Genomic DNA, 21138 nt, shown 5'->3' on the forward strand with positions numbered 1-21138 from the left:
CCATGGCAATTACTCACAGTTACAAAGACATAGGATAGGTATTTATGACTCCATAGCACGAAGATGCTAGCAAAAAGACTCCACAAAATGTTCAAACAAATTCCATTATCAATGTATCCTGAAGATCACTAACTTAAACACAATGTGTGCTCGAGGGGAAATAAACAACAAAAATTGTGTTCCTGCCGCATATGTTACAGTTGGACGATAAATCCTCTCACATAACCTAACAGGTACATTAAACAAAGTAAAATCCATAGACTGAGAAATAGAGAGGAAATAAAGCCAAAAAAGACTGGTTTAGATGTAAAAATATGGAAGGGAAGGGGAGGGGGAAGGGTGAGAGGGAGGCAGAAAGATGAGAATAAGGACACCTTCACCACCATCTCATGCATCCAATTGATCCAAGAAAGTTTGCAATTCCTTTAGACCTTCGGCAGATATACTCCTATGTACTCTCCCTCGGGGAACAATCAAGTTAGGAGGTGGCCGTGGCTGGAAACATACTACAACTACAGCTAAATTGTCTCCACTCTTTCTCTTCAAAGCCTCATCAACAAGGTCCTTGCTGCACATCGCTGGATCATTGTGCTCTTGAAGCCTTCGACGAGCAAAGTCCACGGCATTTTGACTCATAAAGACATCCCAGATTCCATCGCAGCCAATGATAAGAAACTCATCCTCCTCTGTCAGTATAGTGTTCATAAGTTCAGGCTCTGCACTGAGAGGGCTACCATTACTGCCTTTCATCCCATCCAAGTGCCAGTCACCCAAAGCACGAGCAACATTGAGCTGTCCATTGAGGTATCCATCATATACATATCCTCCAGAAGCTTCAATACGCTTTTTCTCCTTGGAGCAAAGAGGTTTGTGGTCCCTTGACATCTCAATTGCTTTACCCCGACGACAAAGAACTGCTCGGCAATCTCCGGCATTTGCCACCACCAATGAACTACATACCAAATTCAATAAAAAAACAGAAACAAGTCAGCCGTAAGAAATTTAGAAACAAGTAGAGCAGCAAAACCTCCAAAACACAAACTTGCGCCAGCAATATGCTCTTAATATTAGAAATCATATGTTTCACAAAACCATTAGGTATTAGGATATCAAAAAAAAAACCAAAACGGACAAGTGCCACATACACCAAAGGGTGAAAAAAACCAATTTGGCTTGTCCCATAGCTGAGCTGAATTGGTAAATATTTGTTAACTCGTGAAGCTAATGGCAAAACCTTATAAAACCTCTTGCAAAATGTACCAAGAGATCAAGTTCAGACTTATGCAAACTTAGATGACAGGCTCACCAAGTTCACGCCCATCTTTTTTTCCGACTTTATATTTGATGCAAAAATGTCCCCTGACTACATCTGTTTGTGATACCTTAACCAGAAATTAAGAGTAATGGCAAATATTCTGGACAATTCACACAGCAAATTTATGGTGATAACCATTCACATATAACACTATCTCCAAACACACATAAAGCTCGTGCATCTTCAAGTTACTGCCCATGGATTAGCATTCACAGTCTGTCAGCAGAAAATCATAAGGTTCTGATGCTATTAGACTAAAAAATTACATGTTCATTCTGGTATCCAACATCTGTAAAAATTATCAATCAGTATATAAATTCTAACCTCCCAATAACAAGAGCTGCCAAAGCAGTTGTACCAGAGGCAAGACCATCATCCAAAGAGCAAGCTTCAGCAAAAGCATTATCAGTTTGCAGGAATGCTGATGAAATAACCCTCTCAATCTCCCTAGGGAAGTGTTCATCCTCTGCAATGAACCTTGGTAAATGATCACATGCAAAATCAGCTGCATGCTTCCCACCATGTCCATCAAAAACCTTGAACAACCAAAGAGAATATTAAAAATTAGCAACTCAGTCATACACCAGATCATAACCACAGAAAAGATTGCCATAATAACATTAATAAACTTATATCCAGTAGGCCAAAGCAATATGTCCCAATTGAAAACGTACTTAATTTCATACAATATCAGACTGTTATTCTTGTCCTGTTCTTTTTTAGCAAGTTCACTGGATAAAATAGTTGGCTTCGTCTTCAAGGCCAAGCAAAAATTTGGCGTACAACATAATGAACAACACATTGTTCTTTCGTTGTAAAGTTATAATCATCTCCTGCTGCTTCCAATTTAGTTCCCGCAGAGCTCCTTCACTGTATGAAGGATATATATTCTCTTGCAACAAATTCCCTCTTCACGAAGCGGCATAGAATTCAAATTTGAAGCACTATAAATCTCAAAGGAGGTATATTGACTCTAGAGATCCATAACGCAATTGTCTACCTCGAATCCATAATTTCTTACAAGAGGTTAAAGTACTTTTTGGACAAACAATTTTCTGCCATAACAGCTCATCTCTAGTAGGCATCGACAGTCAGGAATGCACTCAAATAACTCAAGTAACAAAAAGGTTGTCCAAACTGATTCACATTGACTTTCTTCGTGCAATTTTTGCCAGCTAGTTCATGTAGTGCATTACAGGATGAATCAACAATAGTTTGTTGTGCATTAATCTTTGAAGAAATAACATACATAACATGCTTAAACATTAGCATGCATTGTATCATACAAAGCAGACCTAAATAATTTTTCAGCAAGCAATTTTTCAACCTTTTCTGTATGCAGGAAATCCAAGGGTGATTACCATATGGTTAGCATCGCAAACAAAGAACATATCAATCACAAAAGGTTGGCTTACAAAACAAAGGAGAAAACAATCCACATACACAATGAGTGTTAGTAATCAAATAAAGTACCTTATGAAAGTTGTCATAGCTACTAGTTGTTACCAAGATGTTCACAAAAATAACAAAGGCTTAACTATACCAAAAGAAGAAAATTACCGCATAGAAGGCACTAGGCCCTTGGTCAGAATCCTTCAACCCATAATGATGCACAAAATTGTCAGCACGAACAACCACATCCTCCATTGAGGAGCGAACACCAATGTCTGACCATGCACCAGAGCGAAGACTAGGAACATAATCTGCTGGACAATCATTTATATTAAGTCCTTCTACAGATATATCCAACATCCTTGTCTTGACCTGCTACAGTCCCATCAAAAACCATCAATGTAAATTCAAAGGAGTTTACAATCAAGACCAACAAAAAGAAATAAAGCAAAATTACATACAAGTTAATGGTCAATTAAAGGACAATTTCAAAAATTGTAACTCACTCAAAAATAAAGAAGGGGTGAACTATAATGTATCGATAGTTCCATAAAAACCTAGCAACCTTAATATATCCAGCAAAAAGGAAAAGGTATTATCAGAACAAACTATTAAAAGAAAAGCATCACAAGCCTTAAATCTCTTCAACCTTAAAATTCCCATACGTCCTTTTACCTAATCCAGTACAGTACAATAAAAAATACAACAAGATTTGGTCTGGCCTACTACCATCACTTAACTATTCTACTCCTGCATCTGCATTAACAATATGTCTTAATCTTTTGTTAATAAAAAAGAAAGAAAGAAAGAAAACTCAAATCAGAACTCATGATGTATCAACAAAAGTCACGTATTTTAGTTCAGATTCATCAACTAACTAACAGAAAACCTAAAAGGAAAAATGGAAACAAATAGGAATCCAATTGCAAAGCCAGAAACACAGAAAATACATCCAAAAAGACAAAATTTTTAAACAAGAAGAAAATTTCAAAATTTTCTCCTCTTTTTTTCTTTACCAAGGAAACCTAATAGAAAAAAAAATCAAGTTGTAAAGCCAGAAACACAGGAAGTACATTCAAAACAAAAAAGATTAAATTTTTAAACAAGGAGAACAGCAATTCAAAACGAAAACTTCAAAATTTTCTCTTCTGTTCTTTTTTTTTTACCAAGGAAGGATGTCGAACCAGGGACTTCTTACAAGAAGCGTCGCCAAGAGGGTCGCCGGAACTCAAGCACTGGCGGTAGACGGCCGCCAGAGGGTTGGGCGGGCGGCCTTCACTGCCGGAGATCCCATTCTCCTTACTTTTACCATCACCATTGCCGACATTAACTATGTTACAATTATTTTTGCCCTCCTCCATTCTGATTTTCAACCATTTCCAAAAACCCTAATCACCAATTAAATAGAAATCAAAAAGAAAACACAAAGATAATTTTTTAGTTCAATTAGACTAGAATAACCAGGGCTTTCCAAATTTTGCCAATTTTTTCGATGGATTTAAGTTATAATTAAGAAAGGGGTATAGCTAGGGTTTAGAGTAGGGTTTGGCATATAGGGAAATCTATAGATACAGTGTATCTATAGGCGGAAAGTTATGGAAAGAAGATTTGGAAAATTGGGAAAGGGTGGATGTGCCGTTAGGAGTTGTTGGGTAGAAAGGGCGCGGACGTGGCGAAACGGTGTCGTGTGAGGTAGGACGATCTTACATGTGTCTGATTTTTAGGAATTTTTCCGGTGAGATATTTATTTAGTATTTAATTTGATGGGATTGCGTGAAACACGAGATTCGGACAGTTTGACAAAAAGAATCTTATGAAGTATTTATATCCGACAGCTGGCAAAAATAAATCTAATGAAGTATTTAAAACTAATAAAATAAACTATTATAACGGTGATTGAAATATTAGATAAAGAAATAGAGAAAATAGGGAATAATTTTCTTATTATTTCAACTGATGAAAGTTGTTACAAGAGGTAACAAGATACATTTTTATATAGATATTACAAAATCAAAGGTACATGAATTCTATTAAATGTTTATTCATGAATTTAGTATTTCAAGTACATCCTGTTGGTGATCATATGCGATAGTATCCCATAGGTCACCAGTTCGAATCTTGATGTGCATCCTTGGGCGGGGCTCTATACAGCATCAGCAAATTAGTCCGGCAAAAATGCTGGGATATACTTGTGTGACCAAAAAAAAATACATCAATTGAATAGCTCCATGAACTGAAATGGTCCATCCAGTATATCTCCTTTATTCAATGTACGAATGAATCTTATAGAGGATTCATAAATTAATTTTTTTAGGAATACAAATGGACATCCACATCTTTTGTTGTTTCATAACACTCTCCTTGGACGTCCATTATACAAAGCATAAGTTTCATTAAAATCTTATTAGTGAAAATTCCAGTGGGATAAAAACCCTAGTAAAGGAAAAGAGTATACTATTTTTGTGTGTTAATTTCTCCCCCTCATGCAAAGCATTATTTGAAATCTTTTAGCTGACGCATTCCAATATTTTACACTAATTTTTCAAATGTCGCAATCAGCAATGTCTTGGTAAAATAAAGCTGCCAAATTATTATTTGATCGGATTTATTGTACATCAATTTCACCATTCTTTTACAAATCATGAGTATAAGAAGAATTTTGATGAAATAAGTTTCGTCATGTCTCCTTTAATATATCATCCTTTCAATTGAACTATACAAGTTGCATTATCTTCATATAATATAGATGGAGGATTTTCTTTCTCGGAGGATAATCCACAACTCTTCCGGATGTAATGGATTATTGATTTAGCCAAACACAATCTCGACTGGTCTCATAAATTGCTATTATTTCAGCATGATTCAATGAAGTGACGGCTAATAATTGCTTTGTAGATCACCAAGAAACAGTTGTACCGTCACATGTAACTAAATAACTAGTTTGAGATCTTATTTTATGTGGGTCAGATAAATACCTAACATCAGCATAACTAAGCAATTCAGGTTTCGAATTACTTAAATAAAATAAACCAAGATCAACGATTCTTTGGAGATAGCGAAAAATATGTTTAATACCATCCAATGTCATCTTATAGACGAAGAACTAAATCTTACAAATAAATTTACTACAAATGATATATCAGATCTTGTACAATTAGCAAGATACATTAATGCTCCAATTGCACTGAGTATGGTACTTCAGCACTAAGTATTTTTTCATTTTCATTTTGCGGTCTAAAAGGATTCTTAGTAGGATTTAGTGATCTGACGACCATTGGATACTTAATGTATGTGCCTTACCCATATAAAATCGCTTTAATACTTTCTAGGTATAAGCAGTTTAGTGGACAAAAATTTCACCTTTCAAATGTTGTTGACCTTGGTCGATCAATCCTTGGTTTTGATGATTAACAAACCAAAATGTAGATTTGGGCTAATGTTTTTATGTGAGCAATTTGTTAGAACAGATTCTTGTGGCACAAAAGAAGAAGCAAAAATAGGGCACTCATGTCGGACGTCCGAAAGGAAGCTATCGGACGTCCGAAAGGATGAAGAACATCAAGAAGGAAACTCTGTCGGACGCTCGTGAGGAAGCATCGGACGTCCGGAAGGATCGGACGCACGCCTCGGACGCACATCGATCGCATCGGACGTCCGAGAAATTTCGCAAAGATTTGATGACTCTCTGACGACGTTCGGAAGCAGGGTTCGGACGTCCGACAGGTGGTTCGGACGTCCGACAGGCCAACGGCTAGTTTTGACAGCATTTAATATTTGACCGTTGGAGAGCCTTTTGGAGCCATTTCTCACCTTCTATAAAAACCCCAAAGCACAAGAAGACAAGGGACTTTTGCCAACACAAAATACAAGCTTACAAATGAGATTTTTGAGTAGAAAGATTCTTTGTTGGTTGTATAAGGGGTTGGGAAAGTTGGGTTGTGAGGTTGCTCAAGTGAAGTTTACTCTCTAGGAGGAGTAAAACCTTGGTGAAGGTGAACCTATCACTTGAAGTGGTAAAACCTTGGTGAAGGTTGCCTCATTTGTATAAAATAGTTCTTAATTGGATGAGTGATCTTTCAAGTGTAGGTTGTTGAGGGTTAACTAGAATAGTTGTAAAACTCCTTGGCTCAACCAAAGAGTGTTTGGGGTGAGGAAGGAGTGAGCCTTCACTTGTACATCTTGGTTAGCATCGCCATCTTTTGAAGAGGCTATTGGATTGATATTTGGTTTGCATTTCTTATCTTTTCTCTTTAATTAAGTTTTCTTTATTGTGCTTAAATTTGATATATCTTTGTGCATCATTGTGAAATTGTTTGTACTCATTGGGTTGCACCGGGCCTTACAATTGGTATCAGAGCTTGGTCTCTTTTGATCAAGGTTAACCGCTTAGAGTAAAGATCATGGCAACCATAAAAGTTTCTTTTTTAGAAGGGTAATCTATTGATAGACCACCTATGTTTAATGGTTCTCATTTTAGCATGTGGAAACAAAGAATGATGATTTTCTTACAATCCGTTTATATTGAATTATGGTATATGGTAGAAGATGGTCCTTATGAAGCTAGAATAGTTGACTCTACCACCAATTTGAGTAGATTAAAGACTAGACAAGAATTGAATGAAAAAGACAAGAGATACATTTCTTTGAATACCAAGACCATGTGTATATTGTACAATGCATTAATGTAAATGAATCTAATAGGATTAAAAATTGTAAATCAGCTAAAGATATTTGGGATAAATTGTGTGTATTTCATGAAAATAACCAAAATATTAAAGAACAAAAGAAATCTTTGCTTGTTTCTCAATATGAATTTTTCAAAATGCATCCTCTTGAAAATGTTGATAAGATGTGTAGTAAATTTTGTGACATTATTGAAGATCTTAAATTGTTTGGAAAAGAATATTCTTTGGGTGAGAAAAATAGAAAGATTTTGAATGCCTTGCCAAAAGAATGGGAAAATAAAATAAATGCTATAGAAGAGGTAAAGGATTTAAATTCTATGTCCATTGAATCTCTTGTAAATTCCCTAACATCTTATGAATTAAAGCTGAAATTCAAAGTGCAAGAGGAAGAAAATGCAAGAATGTATAAGAGAGGCATAGCTTTTAAAGCATCTCAAATGGGGGATAACCCATCCTTCATGGGTAATGAAAACATGGAAGCGGACAATGATATAACTCCTCACATCAAAAGTTTCAAGAAGATCTTCAACAAGAGAAGTTTGACAGGTGCCGAACCTGTGCAATAATAATTACTAAAAAGTCCTAATTACCACCTCAATTATAAAACGAATCCAAGTACTGGAGCAGGGATCCTAGGTGTGCAATGGGTTACTTGATTCACCCTGTTCCCGAAGAGTTTGCTTGATCCGATATACCGGATTCGTCTATAAAAATATTAATTTTGCATACAATGGCAAGTAGGGTCGATTCCACAGGGAGCAGGTAGGAAATTATTTCTTTCCAAATTAGTAGAACGAAATTGGGGGATTTTCAATAGGAGGCAAATAAAAGTAAAATAAAATAAAACAAACAAAATTCAAAACTAACTCACAGAGCACAATTCACTAAAATAGCAATCAACAAAATTTCACCCAAAGGATCAACTGCTCAGGCACGGTCCAATTAAATGATCATCGATGCAAAGATATTTCATCTATTCATCACTAGGTTGGTTATAGTTATCAATAAGCTCTGACAACCAATTCTTCCTTACCTTTTCGACAGTCAAGGTACGACCATTGACTGCTTCCCTAACCAGATAACAACCCTAAGTACGACCGTAGGAATTTAATTACCCAATTGCATTAAAGTTAGAAGAACCCAACCCTAACCAATAAACACGCTAAGAGGGTTTATTTAAGTTAGATCTTGCGTTTCCCCATCACAAAACCAATTATGGTGGTTGCTACGAGGTGTCAATTAAATGAACAATTACGGATTCTATTTAATTAACGTGGCAGTAGGATATTAAATTAAATCAAATACCCGGCCGCTGATATTCAATTAATCAAATACCCATGAACAATTAATTCAGGAAACACACGAATAGCAATAAATTGGGAGAAATAATAAAGATTCGATTAGATCTCACAGATATTATGGACCGCGCCCTTGCGTCACCCTTTGGGTAGAGGAGGAAATTAGCCGCTCCTCATCGTGCCAATCCCGCGTAAATTAATTGAATACATTCAATTGATTTCCAAAGACTTGGAAAAGCACAAGAGTAATCTCACCGAATTTAGAAGAGTCAAAGGCAAAAAGGTAAAAAGGGGTCTCCGTTCTACGGAGCCCAGATGCAATCCGTAAGAATATTCAATGCCTGGCCGTTAGCCCCAGGCGAACAAAAGTGAAAAGAAAAGAACAGGAGAAAGCGTCTGGCACAAAAAGGTAGAAAGAGAGAATTCAAAGGCTAAGGCTAAAAAGTTGATGCCCCAATCTTGCTTTGTCCTTTTCTTTTTTATAGCCGCCGCAGGAAAAGTCAAGGAAGGAAACGTCTGGTGCAATTGAATCTCCAAAAGCCATTGCCCTTTTTGAGTTTTGATTCCATGCGCCTGGTCCACATGGACCACAGTCCGTCTTTCGGTTTCGTCCACCTTCCAAGGCGTGGTCACGCTCTGGGATGACAAGTCTTCTGGAAATCTACCCCGCGAGATCATTTTTAATGCCGCTCACCTATAATTCATACGAATGTGAGATATGAGTTAAACCTCAGTACTTAGCACATTATATAGCCAAAATTAGACCAAAATAACACTGCAAAATGTGCCAACTAACTGCTCTATCAAATCCCCCCACACCTAGACAATGCTTGCCCTCAAGCATTTCGAAGCTCAGAAGTACAACCAAGCGAGCAGAGGTCATGCAGTAGTCCATACTAATACAAGCATCTAGGGTCCCTGACGATATCACCAAAGGTAGAACACACTGGACATGTCGTAATTTGAATCGAAGAATATATAAGAATACTAGGAATGCTCAAATTAACATCACGGAATGTCATTACCATAGACTTGCACATTTATCACATCTCCACCACTTAAAAGTGAACTAAACACATAAATCAAAGGGGCTTTAATAGGGTTGTAATGGGGCTCAGGTGAAAAGCGGGTTGAGAAAGTATAGATAGGGGGTAAAGTGTCAAGAGAATGTCCGAAACTTACTAATAACCATAGTACTTTACTGGAGGAAGTTCACTAGCTAGGCAGTTCCCATTTGCTGTACACACTGTACAAGTGCCCAAAATTTTTTTTTTTTTTTTTTTTTGAAGAAAAACTTGCAAGGCGTGGGCACGCCTTGGAGGACTTGGTCCTCTGGTCACGAGGGCTTCTTCAGGTTTTTTTTTTTTTTTTTTTTTTTTGAAAGGGAGAGTCCTGTAAGGCGTGGGCACGCCCTGTAAGCCAAAGTCCACTGGTCAGTGGCCCTCTTCCAATTTCTCATTCTTTCTACAAGGCTAACCTCATATGGCACCTAATCTAAACCACTTGCAATCCCCAAATTTGTTTGTTTTCGCACAAATGATGGAATTCAGGCATCCCTTGACAACACAGGGGTAAACAAGAAAGTTTAAAGAGGTCTTGGGTTAACAAATACGGGTAACAACCAGAAACGAAGGACAAAAGCTCAAATTGGTTTACTATTGGGAGATAAGGTAATGGCTTGATTCTATTAGATAGCTAAAGAGGGTTAAACCTTAAATGCCCTTATCATTTCAAATGCATCCAATTCAATACAAATGTGGCCTCGACATGCATAAACTAGCAAGTTCTAGAATGTCAATACCATGAGTGATACCCACTCAATCAAACAAAATGGAGCAAACAAGAATAATATGCTCAAGCAAGGCTCAAAAACTCCCCAAAAGTTACAAGAATGGGTCAATTCCAGCATATTCATCATTCAACAACATTGCCAAGGGAAACAAAATGCATAGCTAGCATACTTAACCACATAACCACTTACGTTGATTGTGTCTTTCATCACAGCACATGCCCCAACATTGACAAGCATAGTCATAATTAACGAACCGACTAACTACAATGATTTTCATTACTATCTTTTCCTTCTTTTTTTTTCAAAATTTTTTTTTCTTTTTTTTTTGACGAAGCAAAAAACACAGAACTGATGAGACAAAGGCGAAAAGGACTAGAAAACCACTCCCCCCACACCTAAGACCGACATTGTCCCCAATGTAGGAAAGATAAATGAGGTATTAGGAGAACTGAGATGAACTTCCCTGATCACCGGGGAATGAAAGCGAGACACTAAGGTGGGGGGGATGAGGCGGCGTGAATCCAATGTGAGCGTAGAAGGCCGCCTGATTTTCTGCCTGAATGCGGGCGAAGACCTGGAGCGCCATAAGACGGCCATCTATCTGTGATAGCTGGGTGTTGAGCTCATGGACACCCTCCTGGAGGTCCGGGTAGCGGGGGTCTCTAGCAGGAGGAGGATGCGAGGAGGACGGTTCCGCCTGATCCGGATGCGGTGGCAAGTCAGTGGAGGGTGCAGTGGCGGGCATCCGAGGCCGTGGGCCGTCTTCACCAGCGAGCGTAAATTGGTAGACATCGCCCACCTTTCGAATGACACCCATTCGCTCTAAACTGCGCAAATCCAGTGGCTCAATCTCTCGAGTTAGGGCGAAGTTGTGTTCCCTGTCAAGGTCTAGCACTCCTAATCGGATGGCCAAGTGGGTAATGAGCGAGCCTAGGATAATCGGTTTATTTTGCTTATGAATGACTGACTCCATTTGAGTGGCTATCCAACACCCAAAATTAACCTTAACATTGTTGCGCATGCACCAAAGGAAATAGAATTCTGCTTTGGTAAGGGTGCCGGAGGAATCCTTTCGCCCCGAGAAATTGTAAGCCAAGAACCTGTGGATGACCTTTAAGACCGGATCCTTCAGTTCAGAGGCCTTGGACTGACTCGGATTATAAACTAGCCGATCCGTAGACCACTCCCTCCAGATGTCAATATATTCAGTTCTGAACGGTCTGGTGTAGTCAATAGCACTATTAATATATGCTCCGGAGGCAATGGTGTCCTCACTTACAAACCCCAAAGTCAGATTAAACTCATTGATTGAAAAATCAAAATGTTTGCCTTTTAATCGAAACCGAATAATCTCCGGCTCATCCAAAGTGATGTACTGATTTCTGATAAACTCAAAAGAGCAGTAAAATTCACAACAAAGCTCCTGAAACGTGGGGTAGTTAATGCTCAAATACTTTTCCCAACCTATCGCTGAGAACAATTGCTCAACCTCCCGAGCAATTCGCAGGTGGTCCAGGGTTGGGGCATGGAAGCACTTACAAGGGGCAACAGGTCGATTCACCAAAGTGTTAAACCGGTCCTGTTGGGCCCTTGTAAGATTAGTTATCGGTTCCCCCCACTCTCCAGGAGACATGGTGCTCTTATTCAGGCCCAAACGGGACCGAATGGTGGGTTGTACCGGGGCTCGTCTCTTCCGAGGTTGGGACCCAGACGGCCCAGCAGTAGTTGTCTTCTTAGGGGGCATTGAGGGACCACAGACAGAGTAGATTAGCTTAGATATAGCCAGCCAATCACCAAGAGCAGATATGGGACCACCGTCAACAAGAATTACTAAATACTCAGCAGTTCAACAACCAAAGGGGACACGGTTACCCCACCAAACAGCGACCAGACCACACACCAACCAATGCCCCACTGTCGCCAATTAGCCGACAACAATAAAGTAAACCGACTAACGCCCTTCAAATCAAGATACTGGTCAATTAAAGGCAACAATCAGAGGGCTACCAACCACGTGTTCCAAATAATAAACTCACTAGAGCCCACAGATATCTCCAGTATATAATCACAGGGAAGCAGATATAAGGTTTCTTCCTACAGATAATCAAATAACCAGTCTCCCGACAATACCAACAATTATAGCAACCCAACCGGAGGCACAAATTCAGCAATTAAAATTCCCAATCGAAGTCACCAGTTCAACAAGAAAGGCAAATAGGGGTACCACAATTTCGCTTTGTCCACGCTGGAGAGGAGAATGGCGAAGAGGGAGAGGCGCGCGCGAGCTACTGCGGCGCAGGGATCTGGCGCGCGCGGGCTGCAAGGAGCGCTGGGGCTGGCGCGCGCTGGGGAGGCTCTGGGCTGAGGCAGGGGCCGGGCGCGAAAGTGGGCAGGCGCAGGCGCGCGCAGGCGTGGGCGCGCGCAGGTGGGCAGGCGCAGGTCTGGCGCTACTGGGCCTGAGGCGTGCGCGAAGGGGACTGCTACGCCAAGAGGCTACGCACTAGAGCTAGTGTCACGAGCGGCTGGGGTGCTGGGCGCTGGCGTGCTGGGCGCTGGCGCGCGGTGGGCTGCGCGGCGCTGACAAGAGTAGCGGCGCTCGACGGCGGTGGCTGTGGCTGTAGAACTCCGAGGGGGCGGCGGACGGCAGCGGTCAGCAAGAAAAAAGGGAGAAGAAAGTGAGATTAGGACAAAACAAAAAAAAAAATTGGGAAAAGTTGGTGTTCAATTCCAAGGACGGTGACCAGACTAGAGAAGACAAAGACAAGAAAAGAATGGGAAAGTAAGGTCTCGGTCAAAGGTTTTTTTTTTTTTTTTTTTTTTCGCTATCGGAGGGTATGGAAGGCGTGGGCACGCCTTGAAGGGCATAGTTCTCTGGCCAGCGCATCCTAATGAAACTCAAGCGAATTTTTGTCCAAGCGCGGCACGCCTTGGATCTGCTAGTCTCCAATTCGCTCAGGGCACCTGGCGCACCCTTCCCAAGGCGTGGGCACGCCTTGAAACCTCTAGTCTTCTGTCCAACACCACAAAAACAGTCAAAACATTAAGATAAAACTGAAAAATTGCAGAGTAAGTAAAAATGATCACAACTAATATTGTAATCCTTGGGTTGCCTCCCAAGCAGCGCCTTTCTTTAACGTCTTTGGCTAGACATGGCCTTCAATTCTTTAAATCTCTCCACTTGGATCATCAAGGAATAAAACCTCCATTTGCTCATTATTAAACCCTTCGTAATAAGGCTTTAGACGGTGACCATTGACTACAAACCTTTTCTCCGTCTTAAAACTTTGTATTTCCACTGCACCATAATGAGAAATATTAGTAACAACAAATGGACCAATCCAACGGGAGCGCAACTTACCAGGAAAAAGCTTAAGTCTTGAGTGATAAAGTAAGACTTTTTGCCCTACGACAAACGACTTTCTCGAAACTTGTTGATCATGGAAAACTTTGCTTTTCTCCTTATAAATTGCGGAATTCTCATAGGCTTCATTCCTTAGCTCTTCCAACTCTTGTAATTGGAGCTTTCTGTGTCCTCCAGCCTCCATGAGATCCATATTACACCGCTTAAGTGCCCAGAATACTTTGTGTTCATATTCCACCGGGAGGTGGCAAGGCTTACCAAAAACTAACCTGTATGGGGACATTCCAATTGGCGTTTTATACGCAGTGCGGTAAGCCCAGAGAGCGTCTTCCAATTTCACACTCCAATCCTTTCTATCAGGCCTCACCATCTTCTCCAGGATCGACTTAACCTCTCTATTCGATATTTCGGCCTGACCATTCGTTTGAGGATGGTAGGGAGTGGACACTTTGTGGAGCACACCATACTTACGAAACAAGGCGGTGATCGTTTTATTGTAAAAGTGGGTGCCCCTGTCACTCACTATGGCTCGCGGCATTCCAAAACGGACGAAAATGTTAGATCTTATAAAATCTGCAACCACTCTAGAATCATTAGTCCGGGTGGCTTTTGCCTCCACCCATTTGGAAACATAGTCAACAGCAAGTATAATGTACAAGAAACCAAAAGACGAGGGGAATGGACCCATGAAATCTATACCCCAGACATCAAAAATCTCAACAAATAATATGGGAGTTTGACTCATTTGATCTCTTCGAGAGATATTCCCCACCCTTTGACACTTATCGCAAGATTTGCAAAACAGATATGCATATTTAAACAGAGTAGGCCAATAAAAATCACTTTCTAACACTTTACGAGCTGTTCTCTTTGGACCAAAATGCCCTCCACATGCAAACGAATGACAAAAAGTCAAAATAGAGTGAAACTCACCTGCACTTACACACCTTCTTATAACTTGGTCTGAACATTGCCTCCACAGGTACGGGTCATCCCAAAGATAATGTTTGGCATCACTCTTTAGCTTATCCCTTTTAGCTTTTGGCCAACCTGCAGGTAATTGATTCGTGACCAAAAAATTGACAATGTCCGCGTACCAAGGTATCGACGAATCAATGGCCAAAAGTTGCTCCTCCGGGAACGACTCTCTCAACGGTAGATCTTCTTGATTTGTGAGCAACCGGCTCAAATGATCAGCCACCAAATTCTCAGCTCCACTCTTATCCTTGATTTCTAGGTCGAACTCCTGCAGGAGTAAAATCCACCTGATCAGCCTTGGTTTAGCATCCTTCTTTGCCAGCAAGTACCTCAAGGCTGCATGATCAGAGAAAACTATTACTTTTGCACCCAATAGATATGACTTAAATTTTTCTAGTGCAAAAACAACAGCTAGTAATTCTTTCTCCGTCGTGGAGTAATTAAGTTGGGCTCCACTTAAGGCTCTCGATGCGTAGTAGATCGCGTGTGGCGCTCTTCCCATTCTTTGTCCCAACACGCCCCCCACGGCATAGTCACTTGCGTCGCACATAATTTCAAACGGAAGGCTCCAATCTGGGGGTTGAATGACAGGCGGCGATGTCAGTGACTCCTTCAATTTATCAAACGCCACCTTACATTCACTTGTGAAATCAAACGGCACGTCTTTCTGCAGTAATTTGAACTGAGGTGCTCCGATCTTCAAAAAGTCCTTGATAAATCTCCTGTAAAAACCTGCATGGCCCAAAAACGAACGCACTTCCCGTACACATACGGGGTAAGGTAGAGCAGAAATAAGGTCTATCTTAGTTTTATCTACCTCTATGCCCTTAGCCGACACAACGTGTCCTAAGACAATGCCATGATCTACCATAAAGTGACACTTTTCCCAATTAAGTACCAAATTCGTCTCTATGCACCTTTTCAGAATTAAAGCCAGATTTTCCAAGCATTCATCAAAACTGTCCCCATACACACTGAAATCATCCATGAATATCTCAATTATTTTCTCTACATACTCGGAGAAAATACTCACCATGCACCTTTGAAAGGTCGCTGGAGCATTGCAGAGTCCGAAAGGCATCCGGCGGTAGGCGAACGTGCCAAATGGGCATGTGAAGGTAGTCTTCTCCTGATCTTCTGGTGCGATCGCGATCTGAAAGTAACCTGAGAAGCCATCCAAGAAACAATAGTAAACACGACCTGCCAATCGTTTTACCATCTGATCAATAAAGGGAAGGGGAAATGGTCCTTTTTAGTCACGGCATTTAGCTTCCTGTAGTCGATGCACTGACGCCAACCAGTAGCTTTCCTGACCGGGACCATATCACCCTCCTGGTTCTCCTCCACGGTCACTCCCGCCTTTTTCGAGACTACCTGGACAGGACTCACCCATGGGCTATCCGAGATAGCAAAAATGATCCCCACCTCTAGAAGCTTGAGATCTCCTTTTTCACAACTTCCATCATCAGGGGGTTCAACCTCCTTTGAGCCTGTCTTACTGGCTTCGCATCTTCCTCGAGTCGAATTCGGTGCATACATAAGGATGGACTTATTCCCTTAATATCTGCTATACTCCACCCAATTGCCTCCTTATGCTTCCTCAGGACCCGCATTAGTTTGTCTTCTTGACTTGGAGACAGGTGCGCAGAGATGATTACCGGAAGTGTCTCCCGGTCTCCTAGGAATGCGTACTTAAGATGCTTTGACAGAGGCTTTAATTCTAAATCTGGTGCCTGCACAACTGAAGGAAGCAGTTTCGTTTGAGCCTCTAGCACAAAAAGAGAAGTAAGTTCATACCTTGGGGATACGGGTGGAAGTTAGTGTAAGGCTTCCACTGCATGGAGCAAATCTCCCCTTAGGTCCACATCATGAGTTACACCCAACTCCAAGTGCTTGGCTAGAGCCACTTCCAAAGCGTCTTCGCCTTCTAATTCGAAAATTTCCTGCACAAAAGGCTCAATAACACTCAAAGCAAAGACCGAGTTAGATTCTTCTGGGTACTTCATCGCCTCAAAAATCTTGAAATTCACAGTTTCACCATCAAATTCCATTGACAAAGTACCCTCATTCACATCTATCTTAGTCCTGGCAGTGCTAAGAAATGGTCTACCTAACAAGATAAATGATGGGCTTAATGATTTCTCATCTCCCATGTCCAAGATATAAAAATCTGCAGGAAAAACCAATTCATTTACCTGTACCAAGGCATCCTCAACTAGCCCCTCTGGATATGCATTTGTACGATCAGCTAGTTGAATTATGATGGCTGTTTCTTTAAGTGGCCCAAGATTTAGAGAAGCAAAAATAGTTTTGGGCATCACATTGATTGACGCCCCTAAATCTAACATTGCTTTCCTAATCGGTGTATTCTCTATCTTACAGGGGATCGTGAACATACCTGGATCTCCACACTTGGGTGGAAGCTTCCTTTGGAGCATTGCTGACACATTTTCTCCCATCGCTACTCTTTCGTCCCCTCTCAGTTTCCTCTTATGGGTACATAGATCCTTGAGAAATTTCGCGTACTTCGGTACCTGTTTAATTGCCTCCAACAAGGGGATGTTGATATCCACTTTTTTGAACACCTCCAAAAGCTCTTTTTCCTTCTCTACCTTTTTTGTCTTCTCCGGCCTACAAGGAAAAGGAGGTAAGTTAGATTTAAGAGTGGGCGGAGAAGTGAAGGTTATCTCAGGATCCTTGCGAATACGCCCTTCCTCTTCAATTTCCTTCTCTATCTCCTCCTCACTCTTGCTTTTTGAATTTCCCTCTTTCGGCCCTTCCAGTGTCTTGCCACTCCTCAGGGTCATGGCACTTACATTTCTGGGGTTTATTTCGGGTTGTGAAGGTAACTTTCCATAAGCATGGGACTCCAAGCGATTTATGGCAGTTGCCATCTGGCTTATTCGAGCCTCCATATCCTTCATGCCTGATTTTGTGTCCTGCTGGAACTGATTGGTGCTCATGGTTAAAGCTCTAGTTTCTTGCTGGAGTTGAGCCATATTTGTGGTCAATGACCTGGTCTCCTGCTGGAACTGTCTAGTCTCTTGCTGGATCTGGGCGGTAGTCGTAGCCAGACTCTTTACAATATCCTCCAAGGAACTCCCTGTGTTGGAGGATGATGGTTGTGATTTCGGTTGCCATTGTTGCTGAAATCCTGGTGGACGATTCGAAAATGAATTTTGTTGCCTGTTCCCATAGCTGAAATTGGGATGATCTCTCCAGCCCGGATTGTACGTGTTGGAGTATGGATCATACTGCCTACGAGGCGCGGGCACGCCTCCAGCCATGTTCACCTGCTCCGCCCCGTCCTCTTGCAAAATGGGGCACGTGTCCGTGCAGTGGTTCATGCTAGTACAGATCCCACACACCTTTGCTAGCGGTGTTTCTCTCATGGCTAATTGCCTAACAACCGATGTCAATTCTGACATTTGCTGCTGTAGGGATGAAATCTCTACCTCGTTGACTTTACGGGGAGGGTTGCTCTCACGGAAGCCAAATTGCTGGGAGTTCTCTGCCATGGCTTCGATGAGCTCCCACGCTTCCCTCGATGTCTTGTTTGCCAGTGCTCCCCCACTTGCAGCGTCAATAATACTTCTATCGGTTGATTGGAGTCCCTTATAGAAGTATTGGATTAACAGTTGTTCACTAATTTGATGCTGCGGGCATCTAGTGCACAACTTGTTAAACCTGTCCCAGTATTCATACAAGGACTCACCGGGATATTGTTTAATACCGCAGATTTCCTTCCTCAAACTCGCAGCCCGGGATGCAGGGAAGAATTTTTCCAAGAATTTCTTTTTCAGCTGCGCCCATGTGGTAATACTACCTGCTGGTAGGTAGTACAGCCAATCTTTAGCTGCATCTTTGAGAGAAAACGGGAAGGCTCTCAGTCTAATTTGCTCTTCAATGACCCCAGGAGGTTTCATACTAGAGCAAACTACCTCGAACTCCTTGACGTGCTTGTGGGGTTCTTCACCAGAGAGACCATGGAAAAAAGGTAGGAGATGAATCAACCCCGACTTTAGTTCAAAAGAAGTATTCTCACCCAAAGTGGGGAATGTGATGCATAAGGGCTGGTGAGTCAGCTCCGGGGCAGCCAGCTCCCTCAATGTTTGGTTGTTGGTCATGCTTACTTCGTCTTCCGCTGACTCGTTTGCAGCAAATAAGTGCCCTTGTTTTCGTCTCTTGGTCTCTTGCCTCCGCCTACGCGCTGCCTTCTCAACCTCAGGGTCGTATACTAATTCACCTGTGCGAGAAGAACGGGGCATAAACTAGCAAAAATACCAAGAAGAATAGAATAAAATAAAAATAAAAATAAAAATTGAATTTGAAAAGAAACAAATAATCCAAACGCCCGCTCCCCGGCAACGGCGCCAAAAATTGACAGGTGCCGAACCTGTGCAATAATAATTACTAAAAAGTCCTAATTACCACCTCAATTATAAAACGAATCCAAGTACTGGAGCAGGGATCGTAGGTGTGCAATGGGTTACTTGATTCACCCTGTTCCCGAAGAGTTTGCTTGATCTGATATACCGGATTCGTCTATAAAAATATAAATTTTGCATACAATGGCAAGTAGGGTCGATTCCACAGGGAGCAGGTAGGAAATTATTTCTTTCCAAATTAGTAGAACGAAATTGGGGGATTTTCAATAGGAGGCAAATAAAAGTAAAATAAAATAAAACAAACAAAATTCAAAACTAACTCACAGAGCACAATTCACTAAAAATAGCAATCAACAAAATTTCACCCAAAGGATCAACTGCTCAGGCACGGTCCAATTAAATGATCATCGATGCAAAGATATTTCATCTATTCATCACTAGGTTGGTTATAGTTATCAATAAACTCTGACAACCAATTCTTCCTTACCTTTTCGACAGTCAAGGTACGACCATTGACTGCTTCCCTAACCAGATAACAACCCTAGGTACGACCGTAGGAATTTAATTACCCAATTGCATTAAAGTTAGAAGAACCCAACCCTAACCAATAAACACGCTAAGAGGGTTTATTTAAGTTAGATCTTGCGTTTCCCCATCACAAAACCAATTATGGTGGTTGCTACGAGGTGTCAATTAAATGAACAATTACGGATTCTATTTAATTAACGTGGCAGTAGGATATTAAATTAAATCAAATACCCGGCCGCTGATATTCAATTAATCAAATACCCATGAACAATTAATTCAGGAAACACACGAATAGCAATAAATTGGGAGAAATAATAAAGATTCGATTAGATCTCACAGATATTATGGACCGCGCCCTTGCGTCACCCTTTGGGTAGAAGAGGAAATTAGCCGCTCCTCATCGTGCCAATCCCGCGTAAATTAATTGAATACATTCAATTGATTTCTGAAGAATTGGAAAAGTACAAGAGTAATCTCACCGAATTTAGAAGAGTCAAAGGCAAAAAGGTAAAAAGGGGTCTCCGTTCTACGGAGCCCAGATGCAATCCGTAAAAATATTCAATGCCTGGCCGCTAGCCCCAGGCGAACAAAAGTGAAAAGAAAAGAACAGGAGAAAGCGTCTGGCACAAAAAGGTAGAAAGAGAGAATTCAAAGGCTAAGGCTAAAAAGTTGATGCCCCAATCTTGCTTTGTCCTTTTCTTTTTTATAGCCGCCGCAGGAAAAGTCAAGGAAGGAAACGTCTGGTGCAATTGAATCTCCAAAAGCCATTGCCCTTTTTGAGTTTTGATTCCATGCGCCTGGTCCACATGGACCACGGTCCGTCTTTCGGTTTCGTCCACCTTCCAAGGCGTGGTCACGCTCTGGGATGACAAGTCTTCTGGAAATCTACCCCGCGAGATCATTTTTAATGCCGCTCACCTATAATTCATACGAATGTGAGATATGAGTTAAACCTCAGTACTTAGCACATTATATAGCCAAAATTAGACCAAAATAACACTGCAAAATGTGCCAACTAACTGCTCTATCAAAGTTCAAGAGGAGATTGCAAAATTACATGGGATGAATGCAATTCAAAAAGAGAAAAAGAAGAGTTGGCACAAATGGCACTAATGGCCTTTGGAGAAGATGAGGTAAATTCTTATCACTCTTCTTGTGATGAAGATAATGAAGATGATGATGTGAAAATTCTTATGATTAAAATGCATAAAAGTTTGAGAAAATCTTATGTTAAAAATAAAGATTTGAAAACAAAAATAAATGATTTGTTGGAAGAAAACTCCAAACTTTTTCAAGAAAACAAATGTTTGAGAATGGAAAATGATGATTTAAAAAATCAAAAAAGTGTTTTTGATTGCAAAAATAATTTGAAAAGAAAGTTGGAAGAGAAAACAAAGTTTT

The 21138-nt window shown here is 40.9% G+C and overlaps 2 protein-coding genes and 1 non-coding gene across 7 annotated transcripts; 1 reads left to right on the top strand and 2 right to left on the bottom strand.

Moving 5' to 3' along the window:
- Positions 1–88: 88 nt before the first annotated feature.
- On the bottom strand, positions 89–4416 carry LOC113706374 (probable protein phosphatase 2C 22). Of its 5 annotated transcripts, none has more exons than XM_027228268.2 (4): positions 3892–4416; positions 2876–3079; positions 1640–1851; positions 89–952 (listed from the first exon to the last, which is right to left on the bottom strand). In XM_027228268.2, exons 1-4 carry the CDS (start codon positions 4066–4068, stop codon positions 388–390), a joined length of 1158 nt encoding a protein of 385 aa, XP_027084069.1. In that variant the 5' UTR covers positions 4069–4416; the 3' UTR covers positions 89–387. The 5 variants fall into 5 exon arrangements, with proteins under 5 accessions (XP_027084069.1, XP_027084068.1, XP_027084067.1 ...); XM_027228267.2 differs by having other exon boundaries at positions 2876–3082; XM_027228266.2 differs by having other exon boundaries at positions 3874–4415.
- Positions 4417–16638: 12222 nt separating this feature from the next.
- LOC113706058 (uncharacterized) lies at positions 16639–19089 on the bottom strand. Its single transcript, XM_072062861.1, has 2 exons — positions 17672–19089; positions 16639–17452 (listed from the first exon to the last, which is right to left on the bottom strand). The coding sequence occupies exons 1-2, from the start codon at positions 19087–19089 to the stop codon at positions 16639–16641; spliced, it is 2232 nt and encodes a 743-aa protein (XP_071918962.1).
- LOC113707506 (small nucleolar RNA R71) lies at positions 18470–18576 on the top strand. Its single transcript, XR_003452235.1, has one exon. It is a non-coding gene; the product is annotated as a small nucleolar RNA R71 (small nucleolar RNA).
- Positions 19090–21138: the final 2049 nt, after the last annotated feature.

Source organism: Coffea arabica, chromosome 8c (genome assembly GCF_036785885.1).
Source record: "Coffea arabica cultivar ET-39 chromosome 8c, Coffea Arabica ET-39 HiFi, whole genome shotgun sequence".
NCBI classification, from domain to species: Eukaryota; Viridiplantae; Streptophyta; class Magnoliopsida; order Gentianales; family Rubiaceae; genus Coffea; species Coffea arabica.

Excerpts from the sequence above, each read along its gene's own strand:
- LOC113706374 (XM_027228265.2), bottom strand. The coding sequence starts at position 4,068 with ATGGAGGAGGGCAAAAATAATTGTAACATAGTTAATGTCGGCAATGGT. Across the intron at positions 1,852-2,875 it reads GGCCTAGTGCCTTCTATGCG|GTTTTTGATGGACATGGTGG; the intron begins GTAATTTTCTTC and ends TGGTTGTTCAAG. Across the intron at positions 953-1,639 it reads GCAGCTCTTGTTATTGGGAG|TTCATTGGTGGTGGCAAATG; the intron begins GTTAGAATTTAT and ends TTTGGTATGTAG.
- LOC113706058 (XM_072062861.1), bottom strand. The coding sequence starts at position 19,089 with ATGCCCCGTTCTTCTCGCACAGGTGAATTAGTATACGACCCTGAGGTT. Across the intron at positions 17,453-17,671 it reads GAGTCCCATGCTTATGGAAA|GCCGGAGAAGACAAAAAAGG; the intron begins GTTACCTTCACA and ends TTTTCCTTGTAG.